Source organism: Eretmochelys imbricata, chromosome 7 (genome assembly GCF_965152235.1).
Source record: "Eretmochelys imbricata isolate rEreImb1 chromosome 7, rEreImb1.hap1, whole genome shotgun sequence".
Taxonomy (NCBI): Eukaryota; Metazoa; Chordata; order Testudines; family Cheloniidae; genus Eretmochelys; species Eretmochelys imbricata.
In genome coordinates this window covers 25,977,498-25,996,260 of record NC_135578.1, presented here as the reverse complement: position 1 = coordinate 25,996,260, position 18,763 = coordinate 25,977,498, and the positions used below count along the sequence as shown (strand labels likewise).

The 18,763-nt window shown below is 38.5% G+C and overlaps 1 protein-coding gene across 5 annotated transcripts in view; it reads left to right on the top strand.

The window, feature by feature from the left end:
- Positions 1-18,763, top strand: part of CCDC66 (coiled-coil domain containing 66) — a 98,371-nt gene that overhangs the window by 1,181 nt on the left and 78,427 nt on the right. For 3 of the 5 annotated variants that reach the window (XR_013346698.1, XR_013346697.1, XM_077822545.1), the window contains exons 2-10: positions 553-617; positions 5,171-5,196; positions 7,240-7,684; positions 10,866-11,034; positions 11,221-11,324; positions 12,812-12,945; positions 14,993-15,169; positions 15,759-15,890; positions 17,546-17,799. Coding sequence is in view for 1 of the 5 variants with exons in the window: in XM_077822545.1 (XP_077678671.1) it covers positions 553-617; positions 5,171-5,196; positions 7,240-7,684; positions 10,866-11,034; positions 11,221-11,324; positions 12,812-12,945; positions 14,993-15,169; positions 15,759-15,890; positions 17,546-17,799 (1,506 nt within the window). In the remaining 4 variants the exon portion in view is untranslated. Of the gene's footprint in view, positions 1-160; positions 270-552; positions 618-5,170; positions 5,197-7,239; positions 7,685-10,865; positions 11,035-11,220; positions 11,325-12,811; positions 12,946-14,992; positions 15,170-15,758; positions 15,891-17,545; positions 17,800-18,763 lie in introns of those variants that run through there. The other 2 variants (XR_013346699.1, XR_013346700.1) reach the window with 2 other exon arrangements.

The following is an 18,763-nucleotide window of genomic DNA, read 5'->3' as shown; positions in this document are numbered from 1 at the left end:
TTTTTTTTTTTTTTTTTTTTGAAGAATCCTCTCTCACAACAGTATGGGGTGTGTTAGAATATGAAGAAAATTTAAATTTTTATTTAAAGGACAGTGAAGTACTGTTTTTAAAATGTTTTCCTCCCCACAGTTGTTTCCATCTCTCAGGCTTCTTGGGTGCTGAAATTAACATGGTTTATATTGTTTAACATACCTTTCTTTAGTTCACCACTTTATCAGTTATCCCATTACCCATCTCTTGGACCGGGTCAGAAATCAGACATGACAAGGTATGAATATATTGAAAGATGTCAGCCCAACTTAGATATATATTGAGATGATGTACAGGCTTAAAAGCACCAGCACTTGAATAGTATGGCTATCTCCCAATATTTGCGTATTTATAAGAAGCAATTGCTTAAGTTTGTATTTAATATAAACATAGCTCATATCACCTTTTCATATTCTAAGTGTCTTGAGACCACCTCTCTCCTTGTGCTGTAATCTCACATACTTTGCTGATGATGATTTCAGGTACAGAAGAGTTTAGCTGTTTTTGTTATTGTTTTACAGAGATGGATTAAAGCTTGAAACTGAAATTTTGGATGGAAAACCTAGGCTAATTTTGGCTTCATATGGTATGATTTTATTATGTATAATCGTTAAGTTCAGTAGTCTCTAATACACTTTAAATCTTCTTGAAGATATCTTGTTATAAAGGGTATGGTTAATTTTTTTTAAGTATTAATGTTTTGTATAGTGATGTGAAAGAACTATTCAAGATTTTGATGAAATATTCTGTACATTGTTATTTATGGGTCCTAATATTCACCAGAATGGTACTGGCATGGGTTGGTATTTGTCTTTCCATAAATCATGCATTGCCAGCTATATGTACTGTCTGACAATAATGGTTATGATCATCACAAATATTGATCAATTGGCAAAGTCTAAGGTAGTCTCAGCTCAGCTCTCAGCAGTCTTTTGGCTCTTGTGCGTCCAGAGATAAATTGACCATTCTATATAGATTGACCTGATTTGAGGAATACTTCCATATCTTTACAATGCTGTATTTAAACAGAGGGAGCATGTTAAAAAAAAAGGTTTTGTAAATGTAGTTCCTTCTAAGTTGCAAGGCACTGCAGCTTTCTCTGAGGTTTGGAATGAGTTACTAACCACAGGATAAAACTCTGTGAACATTTTTACTTTTAAAAATCAATATATTTAGGCTACCTCTCATTCTTGCTGCTGAGATGCAAAAATCTCTTTTCCAGTATTTGTTCATTATTAAATGGCTTGAATGGAAAGCATTGCTTTTGCTGTAATAACCCAGCATCAAAGTATATGATCGTATTACTGTTAAGCAGTACTGGGAACAATTCTGATTTCTTGACGGGTCAGCTAGCCATATTGCTGACTAGCACACGTATTAGTCAAAAAAATATAAATGCAGGATGTCATAAGTGGAGTGGACAGTAGCACAAGTAAACCCAATAAATTGTGCAAGTCATTCATAAATAAACCCTAAATCTGATGTTCAGAATAAAACACTGATATTTTATAATTATAAATATAAATATTTTATATTTTAAATCCCCTTTCCCAAAATCTCCCAGGGTTCACTACATAGCTGCCAGAAGCCTGACGATCTCTGCCTTTTCCCCTCTCTTTAAAGCCATCTTTCATCTTCCAGATTCTGCATTTACCATATTTTTGTCCAGGGAAGACTTTATGGGATTACTTTCTGAGCCAATCAATGCCAGTCAGTCTGCTATAGACATTGTTAACCACTTTAGCACGCTTCCCTCCTCTTCTCTCTTTTTCCTTCTGGACTGTAGATGATACATCTGGCAATCTCCCCCCTTTATGGGCCTCAGTGATGGATTGGAACCAGTAGTCACCCCAGAATGCTCTCACAAAGCAAGATAGAATGCTACCCTTTAGCCACTGGACTGGCATTAAATTAAAAAAATAAAATACAAAATCTTGTCCAAGAAAACTATTTTTATAAAGTTCATGAGACTGATGTAAAAACAGCAGTGATATTCAGCTGAATTGTATCAGGTTACATTTATGAATTTGTTTCCTATACAATATTAAAATTTCCAAACAGCAGTGAGACTTTAATCAGGAACATCTTGTGGTGGCTTAAGACACCCAGTTTCAAAGAAATTATTGTGTCTTTTACACAGTAACGGTGGAGAGAATAAGCCATTTAAATGAAAAAGAAAATGAGATTGTAGAGTCAGAAATAGAGGCAGGGAGATTCAACGTCAGGCATACTGGCTAAAGCTACTTTGAATTCATTATTTTTAAACTGATTAGATTTCAAGAAACTGTAATGGTGCCCCTAAACAGAGGATCTTTACTTATCCCTCACGTAGATGCAAGCTGTACTGCAGTTTCTCTTGCTGTCTGAGTAATCCTCTATCCAAACCATAGATGCCACCCTTTCACAGTAAAAGGAAGTCCACAGTAAAACAAATACTTACCAAAGGGGTCTTTCAAGGGGATGTTTCAGCTCCTCACTGGAGAGATACTGTTAGCAGCCCTACTGTGTACAGATCTCCCTCTTATGAAGCAGAACAGCATCACAAAAAATCCTACTCCCTTCAGTTTCTCACTGTTATGAGGGCAAGGACCTTATACTTCTGCCCCTCTCCCAGCACTCCTTGCTATATAGCGTGTTATGCCTGTAGACTCTCTGAGAACTGCAGTTTCTGCTTATTTGGTTCTGGGTTGGTGAGCAGAGCCCACCAGGACAACAAACTCCCTCTTCCCCTGCCTCCCCCCCCCTCAAGTAAGGGAAGAAGCCACAGATCCTACTGGGAACTATGATCCCAAAATACCTTAATTTCAGGCTGAAACTGAAAACAGGGCAATGCTGAACTTGGGGCCTGTCCTTAAGGGACAGCATACCTGCTTACAGGGCCTTAGGAGCATAAACATTAATGTAAATACAAATGTAAGGATATTTATCTAAAATGGGAAATCATTATCAATGAGGTTGTTTCCACTGGGGTCCCACAAAGATCTGTCCTTGACCTAGTGCTATAAACTATCTTTATCAAGGATCTGGAAGAAAATGTAAAGTCATTGCTGGTAATATTTACACATGAGTAGGGCCCTACCAAATTCACAGCCATGAAAAATGTGCCACAGACTGTGAAATCTGGTCTTTTGTGTACTTTTACTCTATACTATACAGATTTCATGGGGGAGACCAACGTTTCTCACATCGGGGGTCTTGACTCAAAATGGAGTTGCAGGGTGGTCACAAGGTTATTTTATGGGGGTTGCAGTATTGCCACCCTTACTTCTGTGCTGCCTTCAGAGCTGGGCAGCAGGAGAGTGGTGGCTCTTGGCTGGGTGCCCACCTCTGAAGGCAGCGCCCAGCCAGCAGCGGCGGAGAAGTAAGGGTGGCAATACAATACCATGCCATCCTTACTTCTGCTCTGGTGCTGGTGGTGGCTCTACCTTCAGAGCAGGGCTCCCAGCCAGCAGCCGCCACGCTCCAGCAGCCTGCACTGCTCTGAAGGCAGCGCTGCTGCCAGCAGCAGTGCAGAAGTAAGGGTAGCAGTATCGCAACCCCTCCCCCCCGCCCCCAATAACCTTGTGATGTCCTCCCAACTCCTTTTTAGGTCAGGACCCCTACAATTACACCACCAGAATATTTCAGATTTAAATAGCTGAAATCATGAAATTTATGATTTTTAAGATCCTGTGACCGTGAAATTGGTAGGGCCCTACACATGAGACAAAAATTACCGGAGTGGTAAATAGTGACGGGGACAGGTCAGTTATATAGACAGCCCTGGATTGCTTGACAAGATGTACTCATTTGAACATATTTTTAAAGACATACAAATTCAAGGTCATACGTCTAAGAACAAAGAATGTAGGTCTCACTTACAAGCTAGAGGCCAGTATCCTGGAATGCCGTGACACCAAGAAGAACTGTAGGGGTAATAGTAGTAGATAATCAGTTGAACATGGGATGCTGTAGCTAAGAGGACGAACACCATCCCTGGATATATAAACAATGGAATATCAAGTAGGAATGGAGACATGATATTACATCTGTATACAGCATTAGTGAAACCATTACAGTAATGTCGTATTCATTTCTGGTGTCAGCACTTCAAAAAGTATGTTGAAAAATTGGAAAGGGTTCAGAAAAGAGCTACCAGAATAATTCAAGGTCTGGAAAACATGCTTTATAGTAAGAGACTAAAGAAGATCAATCTGTTTAGTTTATCCAAGAGATAAAAGATAAAAGGTTAAAAGATGACTTGATTACAGTCTGCAAGTATCTAAATAGAAAAGAGATTTCTGATAAGTAGGTGGTTCTTTAAATCATTAAAAGGGCAACTTAGTATGTGGCAAGCCAGGGTGTGACTATACAGCACACTAGCCTATCAGTACTAAGGGCTTGTCTACACAGTGCGGAAAAAGTGCTCTAGAGGGATGCAATTTGTAGAATGCTCTAATGTTTTGCGTTCTAACTGCCCCGAGTAGATCCTGCACAGAACTATGTTATCGCAAACTAGGTACCTTTTAGAATGGGCCAGCAGGGTCTATGCAGGGCAGTTAGAGTGCTCTACAAATCATACCCCTCTCGAGCGCTTTGCCATGCTGGGTCCTAAGTGGACCCTGCTGCTGCACACTAAGGACAAAGTATATTTTGGAACTTTTAGTGTGCTGTAGTAGGGTCCACACAGCGAGTCACTGTACAGCAAGTTAGTGCACCGTACATTCATGCCATGGATTGTTGCACACCAAGTCTTTGTGTGGACAAGCCCAAAGGTATAATGAGATCCTGTGGTTAGAAGCTGAAGCTAGATAATTCAGACTAGAAATAACGTACACATTTTTTAGAGAAAGAGGGTAATTAACCATTGGAACAGCTTACTTAGGTTTGTAACTAATTGTCCCTCAGTTGAAGTCTTCAAATAAAGACTGGATATCTTTCTAAAAGTTTACTGCATCTAACAAGTTTTTGATGCAGAAATTACAGGTAAGGTTCTTTGGACGGCATTAGGCAGGAGGTGAGACTAGATAACTTTAATAGAATAATAGATTTTAAGGCTAGGTGGGACCATGACTTTCTCAGGATGTGGTTTTTAAGGAAATAATTGTTGATTATTGAATACTTTTCTCATGTGTATATTTTGTTTTATTTGTTTTACAGTGGGTAAATCAAAATCCACAGTTAAGGTAAGTGGAGTAATGATTCCTTGATTTTTAGAGAAGAACCAAAAAGACAATAGTTAATATCTTTTCAAAATGTGTTTAAATAGCGATTTCTGATGTGTCTAAATATCTGTGGTCAATGTTAACTATGAAAGAATGAAGTTCCATTGTCAAAACTCATGGTAGCTGACGAAGTGGGTAGGTAGGTAGTAGTTGAACCCCTCTATCCCTGGAAAATACTCTGCATTCAGTATGCCTGAAACTTAGTTAACTAAGACAAATTCTCAAAACAGAGATTAAAAAAAAGACAGTAGTACAATGAACCACATTGGATAACGTTCTGATGATTAAAGTGATTAGTTGGAAGCCACAGAGACTCTGGCATCAAAGCTGGGTACTGAAACCAGATTTTCTTGAGTCTCATTCCAGTATCTTAACCACAAGGCCATCCTTACTTTTTGGATGAACTAGAAGGGAGTAAGATTTGAGATGGAGAAGCCAGAGGAGAGGATGTTTCAGTAGTTAAGGCAAGAGAGAACCAAAGCATAGATAAGTATTACAGCCGAAGGGAAAATGCTAGGGAGAGATTTATATAGTACAGAACAAAATAAGGTTTGGCAACATACTGATTTGTGGGGAGAAGAGGGGAAAAATATGCCTGGTTCCAGCAGCCAAGCTTTAGAAATTTTTAGCCATGTTGAATTTGAAGAAAAGCAACATGACTTTCAGGAAGAGATGATAAGAGTTGTCAGCCTGAATAGAGGTGGAGAGGTCAGAAGTGAATGGACAGTCATCATCAGCATAGAAATGTTAAGCAAGATCATGGGAGTAGATGAAGTCACCCAAGAACATACATAAGATACCGGGGGAGAAAGAGGGAGTGAGAATCAAGGGAGATCTCTGGGGAACTCCAGCGGAGAGGTGGAGAAGAAGATCAAAGGAACTCCTATGCAGTTAATACATATCAGCAGCCATTGTAATGAAATAGCTGCCTTGCCTTTTGTCATTCTGAAACCTTACTTAGAAACAAATTGTGCCTTCAGATGCTTGCATACAACTCCTGTTCATATCTATAAGAGTTGCACATGAGTCTTTTGAGGGATGAATTTGCCACTTACTGTGAACCATAATAGCTCAGCCTGAGATGACTTGTTCTGATTTCTATGGGTTCAAGGTTGCCTTGGGGATGGGATAGGATGGAGAAGGTGAAGAGAAATCATTTTTACTATCCACATTACTTCCTACAATTACAAGTCTGTTAGATAATACTGGTTTCAGAGTATAGATAATACTGTGGTTTTCCTTCAGTTTGCAGAAGATGATAGTTTATCTTGGGTAAATGTGTTTTTAAAGAATACTTCCCTGAAAACTGTCTCTTTCCCCAGCACCCACATCTGCCTGAGCCCTTCATACCTGATCAGATAAATGTGACTTTTAACTGGTCTAGTGCCCTTGCATTTATGATGCTTACCCAGCCGGAAGACATTCATACAACTCTATCCTATGACATTATATTGAAATAATTGGGCCCACTATTTGAAAGGAGACTAGATTAGGCCTGGCATGCAAGAGGTTAAAGGAAAATTATCCTGTTTTGTTCACCAAAGGGTTTGAAATCTGACGGTTGAATGCAAATACATTTTAAATTAGTGCTTCTGATCAGAACCAGATTATTAAAATTTTATTTTGATTTTTCGTAGCAACAACCATAATGCAGAAGAGGGATTATTATCTCTAATACCAGCAGTATGGGACAAGTGACCATACCGTAAAACTAATTTCCATACTGTTGCTTTAGACATTCATATTCAAATTAAAAAATTAACAGTAATGCATACTTTGGAGCCAAGTCCCCTTCTCAGTTATATTAGTATTCATCTGGAGTCATTCCATTTAGTGAACTAGAGTTTCTACTAATGTAACAGAGAACAGAATTGGCTTTTACTATTTAGACATGACAGATAGAATACGTGTGCTTTTACTGCCTGAAGGAAGGAAAAGACTACGGGCACATAGTTTTATCTTTCATAGGATATTAAAGTAAATAAACTGTTATTGTTTTAACAGATGGGTAATAAAACTAAAATCCTCAAACATCCATTGAGAACAACACAGTCTGGACATGTTCTGAAATCAACACAAAATTCCTGTGTCAAGCATGAACATATTTTAGCAAAAGACAGAAGTGGCTCAAGATGGTCAGCAATAAAAGGTGAAAAAACCTGTGTGACTTTGTCATCATCTAAAGATTCATCAAAGGAATCCTTAAATAAAAACCATGCTTTGATTATCCAAAAAGACAACACAGCTGGAATGCCGGATTTACAGAACCCTAATAAAATTGCTGTTAAAAAGCCCAAACAGAAGTCTCAAAAACCTCATATCTCAGGTGAAGATCTAAGGAACAGTTTGGTGTGTTTAACACAAGAGCAACTTGAACAGATTCTGATAACTGTAAAACAAGGAACCAAAATTGAGTCCCAGGCCCAGGAGGAAAAGCAAGAAGAAACAAGTAAGATATATATCCTGCAGCAAAAATGAAATTTTCTCTTACTGGTAGCTTTTAGAAGGTTTGTATTATGGAAATTAATCGCAGATATTTGAAATAAAAATGAAATGCTTTAACTTTGCATTTAAAATTTTGGGCAGTCTGTTGAATAATTAAATGTACAGTTTCCAAAAAAAAGTTATTTTATATTTATTAAACATCAAAGGCACTTTTTGAGTAAAAAGAAAATATTTCAACTTATTTTTAAAAGGAACATTTTCCATTATAAATTAAAAACTACACAGCCATCTCTAAGTTATTACTGTGAATTTACATACTTATTACGATTATCTTCTGATATATATTGTCTTCAGTTATGTAAAGAGTCACTCAGATGTTTTTGTTGGGAAGCTAATTTCTCCCAGGTCTGTTTTATCTAAATGTATAAATATTTACAAGTTGTTCCTCTAAACAAGAGGCTATCTCTAGACATGGAATATGATACATAATTGAAAATTCTCTCTCAAGCACATCACTCAAGGAAAGTAAATAGGAAAAGATCATAAGTGAGTAGGGATTAAAACCTCCCTCCCAGAGGATCCAACATAGTACTGTTTTGGAGAAGACTTGTTTGGGAGGGTGAGCAGAGGTAAGTGCTATATTAGGCCCTGATCTTGAAAATGTGCACCCATTTAACCTTTTGCACAAGGAGCTGATCTGGTCCACTACAGAATTCATTAGGATGCTTCATTAAGTGAGTGTTTGTGGGGTCTCGCTCCTTTGACAGTTGTATACATTTGAAGATTCTCTTTTTCGTGTGTGAGTGAGAGAGAAATATTTGGAAGACTGTGGGCCCAATTAAAAAGACCTGACTTACTTCACCACAAAATCAGTTTCATGCTCCAGCAGAAAAGGGTAATATAGTACGTACTGGAACATATAATGAAGGTGCAGCTCTGTTGGCTTCAGTAGAGCAAGATCAGATTTCCAGCATTTGGTCCTAAGTGTGTCTGTTGAAAGTCTTAACTAACATGCCAAATATGATTATGTTCAGTGATGAGGCCACCAGTTCACTAGAAACTAGACTGTGGCCACCAGCTCATTTCAGTTGCTATGAACCTGTTCCTGGTTCCAACTAGTGACGTAGATGAGCTAGATTATTTTAAAATAAAGACTAGATTTGACACTGACAGTCTTCCCACAAGGAAGAGATACCATCACTTTTGGATCTATTCTTACTTTACTGAGAGAAGAGGTTCATATAGTCTATCCATGTGTGAGACTGTGACAGCGTCTGAGTGAAACAATCATATTGATGGGCCAAAATTAACCAGAACAAACTGATTTTCCCTTAGACCTGTAGAAAACATTAGATAATATTAAGACTATTGGGAAAAATTGATTACATATCATCAAGAGGAAGAAGAAAGCAATTTTCTTGGTTCATTCAGACATTTCCTGAGTACCCGCTACATTAATCAGAATTATACTTGCAAGTCATAAATCCAATTTGACCATGCAGGATTGAATAACTCCCATTAATGCCAATGAAAGTTATTCTTAACGTGCATGTAGGGGTGGTTGAGTGTGTGTGTGCGCAGGCACGCAAGAGAATCCCATCTTTCAAGTTTAGGTCCTGATCCTATAAGCCCTTTGTGTGCTGAACTCCCCTAAAGTTCCAACTGTGGATTGCTGCAGGATCAGCTCCTTAATTTTGTAGCCATAGTTGCTTTTTTAAAATGTATGTTAAGATTGAAGTTTATGAAAAAATTGATCTAACAGTTTATCAGAGGAAATATAAAAGCCAAGGTTTTTTTTATTCCTTTTTGGACTGAACACAGTATCTATATTTCACGCTGAATTGTTACATGTGGGATTGTAGTTTGATTTCAATTAGAGCTATAGTTATATTATTGATAGCTAATCTCACATCTGGGTCAATATTTTCAAATGTGTCATTAGGAACTCTTGATATTGTTAAGCAATGGTATGTAAAAAATTCTAGTTTCAGTTTAGCTGTGAAATGGAGCAGCTGGCAAATCAGTTCAAACCAACTATTATTGCATACTGATGTATTTTCTATTTTAAATATCGTCTTCAATATTTTTGTACATTTAAGGTTGTTTTTTTTATCCTAATACCCTTGCCTATATTTCTGGGGGGGGAAAGCACCCAAACACGTTGTATATTCTCTGTTTTCTAAAGATGATTATTTTTTAGAAGTCTATTTTTGGGGTTAGAGCAAGGAAGAGTGATGGAGATAACTTCTTTTAAAGCTATTGGAAGATGTTTAATCCCCTGTGTGCCCCTGCAATAACAGACATCTTTCATCTGTTTTCCCTAAAAACAGTATCCATCATTGATTTTAGTTTCTATACTTATTTGAAATACGAGTTTAGAGTCTCCTAGCATGCATGTTAAGAGTGGTTTTCAGATAATTTTAATAACACCTTGTTATTAGTATTATTTATGTCACAGTAGCACCGTGAGGTCCCAGCCAAGATCAGCGCCATTGTAATAGATGCTGTGCATATACATGTTAAGAAACAGTTCCTATCCCAAATAGCTTACAGGTTTAAGAAAGGAAAAGAAGGGTTTGGGATATTTATCCTTGCTTTACAGTTGTAGAACAGTCACAGAGGGATTAAGGGACTTGCCCAAAGTCACAAAGTAATTTGTAGGACAACTGAACCAAGGTCTCCTCAGTTCTAGTCCAATTCCTTAACCACAATGCCATCCTTCCTATCACATTCACTTATGCACAAGATAACATCTTACTGCAAACACATTTACCAGAGAGTTTGTGCCCTTAAAATAACTAGGTTATTTAAGAATATTCTAAGTAGACTCTTGGAAAGCAAAATTGCAAGCAACTCCATCAACATTTAGTGCAGAATTGAATCATTTTAGGCATTGCACTGTGTTGAAGTTATGTGGCGTGTCAGCAGGAGTCCTAGAAATCGTTGTACCTCAAGGAGAGGTGATACCCTGCCAGTGCTCAGAGGAAGTGCTTCCATTGCTTAATGTCACTCCCCTGTATGTACACCCCTTCTGAGGTGTGCTACTTAGTAGTTCTAGTGTTCATGTGAGCTTCAGCTCCACTAATTTGAATTAGCCAGGTTGTACGGTTAATATAAACTATTGTACACAATGTGGAGTGACAATCTAATGCAGTATTTATTAACATGGACATTTTACTTTGTAGGCCAAAACAAACACTCAAATATTAGCACTGCTGCTAATCAGGCCCCACAAGAGGAGAACATAATGGGATTACTCCAAAAAGCTGATGAAGTTTCATCTGTCCCAAATGAAAATAATTATGCCTCAAGCAGAAAACAAGCAGCATCTGAGCAGGCTGAACAGAAAGTTATGTATGTAGATCTGTTAATTAATCATCCAAAATACCTTTTTTTTATTCTTGTATCCTGTATTAAACTTTTAATATGAATACATTAGTAATGAAATGGAACCTGAGTAGTTCCAATGTAAATTAATTGCTAATTTAAAATTAGGCACTTTGGCTTTTAAAAATAAATTAATTTTGTTTTTTTCTGCAGTAAGAATTCATGGAAACCAGCTGACATATTTAGTACCCTAGGTGAAAGAGAAGGGGATAAAATGTTGTTAGAAGCAAAGAAGTCCCAGTGGAAGAAGGAACTAGGTATGCATTAAAATATAATTTGCCATATTTATATTAAGCAGTGTATTACGTTGTAGCATTGATCACTTAATATAGTCAAAACTTCAATTTTTTTCAAGTTATAAAGGTTCAAATCTATTGATAAGATTAGAGTTTAAAAGTGTTTTAAATATTCTCTATCAGTTTGTGTTTTTTCTGTTTGTAAAACACATTTGCTTGAGCTTCTAATTAGACTTGGCTAAAATAGCTTTTTATTTTTAAAACCTTTCCTTGTTTTGTTTCAGACAGAATTGTCATGCCTGTAGATAAAGAAGTATTCATCCTTGCGCTGGTGCCTATGCCAGGGCAGGAACTGACAGGAGTCAGTTTATGACTTATCTTCCCTATGCAGCAAATACATCGCTAGTGGAGCCCTTGGAGCAGGCTAGGGCATTCCACAGAGCAGCCATAACTTTCTCTCCTGTAGCAATAGCTTTTGTGGGCCATGGCATGGTCACAGAGTGATCCGGGCCCTGGTCCATCCCAATCATTCCTCTTGTCTTTAACACACCTCCTTCCTCCTCTAGTCTGGTCCTACCTGGACCTCCAGCAATAACAGCACTGAGGCTCTCTGTGCTGCAGATATTCTTCTGAGGCCTGATGTCTACCCTTTGGCTCTTTTGCTGCAGCCTCGCTGGCTCAAAGGGGCGTAGCATAGCACTGAATCTGATCCACAGGTTTCAGTTACTACTGTAGAGTCATCAGGTAGAAAGCAAACACTGTTTTGGTAGGGAGAGGGAAAGATGTAGAAAGGGATATGAATTTGGTCCCATCTCCCATTTTAAATAGACTTGTAGGAATCTATACTCAGTCCTGGCGTCCAAATTCTGAACACCATTGTGGTATAAGCTTTTTTTTAAACATAACTATTGATATTTGTCTTTGAATCAATGTTTTCAGGAGAATAAGATCTTCTAAGGTTACTGGAAATTCGTAATGGAATAATGAAGCGATTAATTCCTATAGAGTAGATTTTGTTTAACCTTGATGTAAACTGTCTGGACAAAAAACCCTCCAAAATCTCCCACCATATTTCTGGGTTTGATCCTGCACAGTGATACACCAGTTCTAACCTGGTGTAACTTATTTGGTTTCAGTACAATTGTACTGGCACAAAACTAACAATGAAATGAGGAGAATTCAGGGCCTCTGCTATTTCTTAAGCAACACATGCAATATTTTTGATAACTATTTTCCTGAGTCACTGATAGTCCTTCACAGTTTTATCCTCTCCCAATAAAGATTTCCAGTTGCCTCCTGTTTCCACATCCTCTGCAGCCATCTTTCTCACAGGTAGAGCCTTTCAACACTTAAAACAAATATCTGGTTAGAAAGATTAATCAGGCAAAGGCCAGTTACCCATCTTAAGCTGCTTACACTATGTTTTTTATATTACCACACTGCATATTACTCTTTTTTGAAATTGCATTTACTTATATTTACTTATTCTAAAAAAAATTGTTTTAAAGACGAACAGATAGCTTTAAAGAAGAAATTAAAAGAAACTTCGGAGCGACAGACAAAATACTACAGTTGGGAGCAAACGGATGGTGATGGTGATAAAACCCATTTGGAAAAACTGGAGACAGTTAATCAAGCTAAAGTAAGGCTAGCAAGGAACCATTCAATAAAAGCAATGTGTGTCTTAGAGAACAAATTAATTTAGTTTTTTTATAGTGCTATATTTTGTTCATATTTCAGAATTGCTCTATAAGAGCTTGTTTTCAATGTGTATCCACTGATTACTTGTAAAATCTGCATTTAGGGATAAATCCCAGCACACAGGTCATGTTACTAGGCTGTGCACTTGTAGATTCCATTTCCTCTCCCTGGTAGAAAAACAGTAGTAAAGATCTTTGTATGTCCTAACAGAGCCCTGAAGGACCCTGTATGAAGCCCTTATTGTGTGGGTGGTGGGGGTGGGGAAGTGGCCAGTGATCCCATGTCCACTCTCTCCTGCCTGTCTTGCATCAGACCCCCTCAGTGTTGCCACAGAAAGCCTATGGAGAGCTTCTTGTCAAGTGAAATCAGCCTCTTAGCCTCATACTTTGCCTATAATTTGTGACTTTGTTCATACTGTAGCTATCATTTAATTCCTACCTCTGTACTTTAATTCTGGTGTTTCTTAGTAACCTTTATTCTTAATTTGTTGACTTTTTCCTCTTTCATTGTTCTGTGGTTTGAGAAGAATAAAACAGTATAGTTATGATCAGTCAAGCAATACTTAGGTTGCTCATTAATTTTGCTGTTTAATACATTTGCCCTCTTGTGCAAATACAGTATGTAGAACCAATTAGATTAAAGGCAAGTTCAACTATAAGAATCTACATATCTAAACCAATATTTAGTTTGCGTGTCTGAGTAGGATTTATCCTCTACTAATAGAAAGGAAAACAAATTCAGTCACTCTATCTTAATCTTATCCAAGGATCTGGTACCTAATATGTCTTGACTTAGGAAGCAAGACTCTTTTTTTGAGGTTTAAAAATATAATTGCACCCTGATAAATAGGTGATAATGGCAGCCTTTTGGGAACATAAACAGGATGGATTGGGTTTAACTCTATCTATTTCATTGGACCCTGCCAAGCAGAATTCTCCAGGTTGTAGCATCTATCACCATTATGGCATATGTAGTCTTTTATCATAGAATGATAGAATATTAGGGTTGGAAGAGACCTCAGGAGTTCATCTAGTCCAATCCCCTGCTCAAAGCAGGACCAACACCAACTAAATCATCCCAGCCAGGGCTTTGTCAAGCCGGGCCTTAAAAACCTCTAAGGATGGAGATTCCACCACCTCCCTAGGTAACCCATTCCAGTGCTTCACCACCCTTCTAGTGAAATAATTTTTCCTAATATCCAACCTAGACTTCCCCCACTGCAACTTGAGACCATTGCTTCTTCTGTCATCACTGAGAACAGTCTAGCTCCATCCTCCTTGGAACCCCCCTTCAGGTAATCGAAGGCTGCTATCAAATTCCCCCCCACTCTTCTCTTCTGCAGACTAAATAACCCCAGTTCCCTCAGCCTCTCCTCGTAAGTCATGTGCCCCAGCCCCCTAATCATTTTCGTTGCCCTCCGCTGGACTCTCTCCAATTTGTTCACATCCCTTCTGTAGTGGGGGACCAAAACTGGACGCAGTACTCCAGGTGTGGCCTCACCATTGTCGAATAGAGGGGAATAATCACTTCCCTTGATCTGCTGGAAATGCTCCTACTAATACAGCCCAATATGCATTGGCCTTCTGGGCAACAAGGGCACACTGCTGACTCATATCCAGCTTCTCATCCACTGTAATCCCCAGGTCCTTTTCTGCAGAACTGCTGCTTAGCCAGTTGGTCCCCAGCCTGTAGTGGTGTATGGGATTCTTCCTTCCTAATTGCAGAACATTACTTTCTTGTGTAGCATTCAGAATCGTTTGAAAGTTGTCTGTCTTGGACCCCAAGAATTGGGATTTGACTTCTTTTTTTCTGACTTGTTGGTAATTGCATGTACGTTACATATTTTGGTAGAAGTTTCTATGAACTGCAGCATGTACAAACCTAAAGTACAAGGTTCCAGTTTTTTTAAAAATGTGTTTATATTGAAATAATCAACCCCAAAAAATTAAATTGAGTATTTTAAATCACCAAGACGCTATTATTTGCAGATGACATTTCCAGCTGATTTGGGCATTGCTAGTGAGGAAAACCACATTTTTAGAACCACTTTGGTCACAGAGACTAGTGAAGTTGCACCCAGTGTTTCAAGTGGACCAACTGGACAGTCATCTAGTTTCAGTTCTCCTGACTTGCCAGCTGCCATTCGGACAGCATTTGTTTTAGGGGTAAGATTAAGTTGCATGCAATATCTTGTCTCTAAGAAGAATTTACTATTGTGGGTGTGTATCTGCAGTAGTTCTATTAAGCAAGCCTGTTCCAAACCTTTTTTGCCCCTTATCATTTTTATTGCTGCATTTGAATCCACAGTTTACAAGGATATTGATTTTATGAGGTGTTTCTATGAAATCATGCATTTTTAGTAGATATTTTTAGAGCTGACATTTATAGGTTTGACATAAAGGAATGTACTTGATTCATGAGTCAATCCATGTACCTATCTCGTAATGCAAAAAAGAAGGAAAATTAGGAGGTTAAATAAAATCTAGCACACGTAGAAATTAACTATTGCTGAGGCTATCAATAGAAATAAAGATGAATAGAGAGTTTATCATCTGCATTTTATAGTGAACATTCTGAAGACCTTGATGGGACAATTAATTTGGGCCAGATTGTATTGAAAATGAAGTCTTATTTTACGCCAGATAGAATAGCAATTTGTGAATTAATGCAGGTATTCATGAATGGCAGTACTACTTAAAAATGAGAAATGGGAGGTGATGGGAGGCAGTAAAAGACCAGTATCTGTCATTTCAGGAAGCGACACCAGTGGAGCACCCCTTTAGTGCCATGAAACAAGAACAACAGAAGAAGTGGCTTCTAGATCTGGACAAACAGAAGGAAGAGGCTAAACTACGAAAAATAGAGGAAAAACATAATTATTCAAAGGTAGCTGTAATTTAGAAGGATGATTTGGAATAAGAAAAGGTCTGTTTTTTAGCTTTCTCGTTCAATTCTGCTCAAGTGGAAGTCTATCAACAAACTGTAGATCACACAACTCTGAAAGCCTGACAATAAGCATCCACAACTCCTATTGATTTTGATGGGAGTTGTGGGCACCAAGTACCTCTGAAAAATAAAAGCTGAAATCCTGGCTCATTCAAACTCAGTGGTAAAATTCCCATTTACTTGATTAGGAACAGGAGTTTACCCCAAGTCTTTGACATTCAGTGAGCTCTAGCTAAACAACCAGCCAGTAATGACAGAAGTAGCATTATAGCACTTTGACAGCAAAGGGACCAGAGAGTCCGTTTTAAGTCAGCTCATGTGTGTTATGTTCATAGTCCTTCTGTACATTACATCAAAAGACTTACAGAAGAAAAATTCTTTCCCCAAATACCCTACTGTAGCTCTTCATATGAGTCAGACAGCTTACCTTCCTTAGGGGACAAGGAACAGTGGGAGGAGGATTGATAAAAAATTTTCAAATTTCCTTTTTTTTTCCTGGACGTCTCGCTTCTGTTGGCTCTCTAATATAGGACTAAAGCTTTTTCTGCTTATGGGAAGTGACCCTGTGCAAGTTTTTATACGGGATGTGCTATTTTCTTCAGAAGGCAAATACTAGGGAACATTCCCCCAATCCTTCCAAAAAGGCAATTCCTTCTGGAAGTTAGGAGAGTCAAATGCAAAAACTGTGTAATACACCCATGGTAGAGAGGACCCACAGTGGAAACCCTGGTTCCTTTGGCTTGTGTGGAATGCCCATTTGACGGACTAGGGCCAAAAAAAAAAAAATCTCTAGGTGGTGGTGGGGGAAGGAAACAAGATACCTCTTCCTCAAAAACCTTAGACAGCACAGTGAACAATGTACCAATGCCTGTGGCAAAGATCTTTGTGATTTGTTAAAATTCATGTTTGTGCACCTAGCATGCCGACTGCTGTCCCAGAATGAAAGTGCAGGGAGGACGGGTGTGGGCTGGTGAGAAAGAATATGAATACTTGTTCTGATATGTGCCCACAAAATATGTTTAAGAAAAGCTTTCTGTCACCCAAAAGAACTTGCTGCTACTCCTTGTTCATGCGGCTAGAGAATATCTGGGGAGCGAGACAAAGCTGCGTGGGTGAGTGACTAGGATGGTAACCAATAAGCTGAGCAGCTTGTAGGACTAATGGAGGCAGTATGAAAAATAATATACATCAAGATAAGGTTGCAGAGAAAGTGGTATGGAAAACCCTGTATTAGTATTAACTTATTTTATACAAGACTGAAAGATTCTTGACAAATTTAACTTTTTTACTTCCTAGTTTTTGAGTCTTGCTATTGCAAATAGCAATGCATTGTAAGTGATTTTTCACCAAAAAGATCTGGTTTCAATTTTGATCAGGTTCAGGTCAGGTCACTTTCATATGAACCAGTTTTCCTATTTGTAGAACTAACTACTCTATGTGGCACAGCACCATAATAGAGCTTTAAAAATGCAAATCCTGCTGTTTAGCTTTTATCAAAACAGAAATAAACTTTCAAAATATTTAGTTAAAAGTACTTAATATGACAATGTAACTGAGCGTATTTCCATTTTCTTTTTTGCTTCATATCTGTTTAGGCTGAGGAGCATGAGAGATGGGCAGTGCATTTTGATTCTTTAAAAAACTACCCTCATGCTAATCCACAACACCTCATAAATGGAACATACACCAAGCAGCCTGAAAATCTTTGCCTGTCCCCTGAAACTCAGGCCCTGACTGCTGTTATTCATCCTTTTACACCTGCAGCTTTAGGCCACCTCATACATTCAAAGGTGGAGAATGTAGAAAAAAACGTTGAGAACACTACTTCGGAACAAAGTCAAAAAGCCAGGTGAGTGCATGCCTCAGTTACAGTAGTCTTCCCAATCAATTCATTTCTGGCATGTCTTTAGAAGTTAGTAAGTCTCTGAAGTAGTATTAATTTGGTATTTACTCCTCTCGTGAGGAATTTGTATGGTTCCCTACTGAAAAAGATATGTATTTCAATTATTCACTAGTAAAGTTTACCGTAAATAGCATTCTTATGTTCAATTTCATTACAGTAACTTCTTGCTTAACGTTGTAGATATGTTCCTGAAAAATGCTACTTTACGTGAAATGATGTTAAGCAAATCCAGTTTCCTCATAAGAATTGTAAATAGTGGGGTGGGGAGAATTAAGTTCCAGGGAAATTTTTTTCACCAGACAAAAGACTTACACACAGTATAAGTTAAACAGTTTAATTCTGTACACAGCAATGATGATTGTGATGCTTGGTTGAGGTGGTGGAGTCAGACGGTGGAAGAGAGTGGGGTATTTCTCAGGGAATGCCTTGCTGCTAAATGATGAACTAACACTTGGCTGAGCCCTGAAGTGTTAACACGTTGTTAATGTAGCCTCACGCTCTACAAGGCAGCATGAATGGAGGGAGGAGACCCCATAGACGCATGGCAGTGGCTGCAAACATTCCCTGCGGAAACTGAATGTGATGATGACCCCATGCTATCCCACTGGAGTGCACCACTCCCTCCAGTTTTCGAAGTACCTGGGGGGTGCGTGTGTATGTGAGACAGAGATACATTGTGTGTGTGTGTGAGAGAGAGAGAGAGAGAGAGACAGACAGACATACTGTGTGTGAGAGAGACACGTATTGTCCCCTTAAGTACGCTGACCCCACTCTAAGTACACTGCCTTTTTAAGTACATCAGCAAGTTGAGACAGCAGCTGCTGCCAGCAAGCTGCCTCCCTAGTCCTGTGGCATCCTCCCTTGCTCTGTGGAGATGGGGTACAGGAGCAAGGGAAGGGGGGCACCCTGA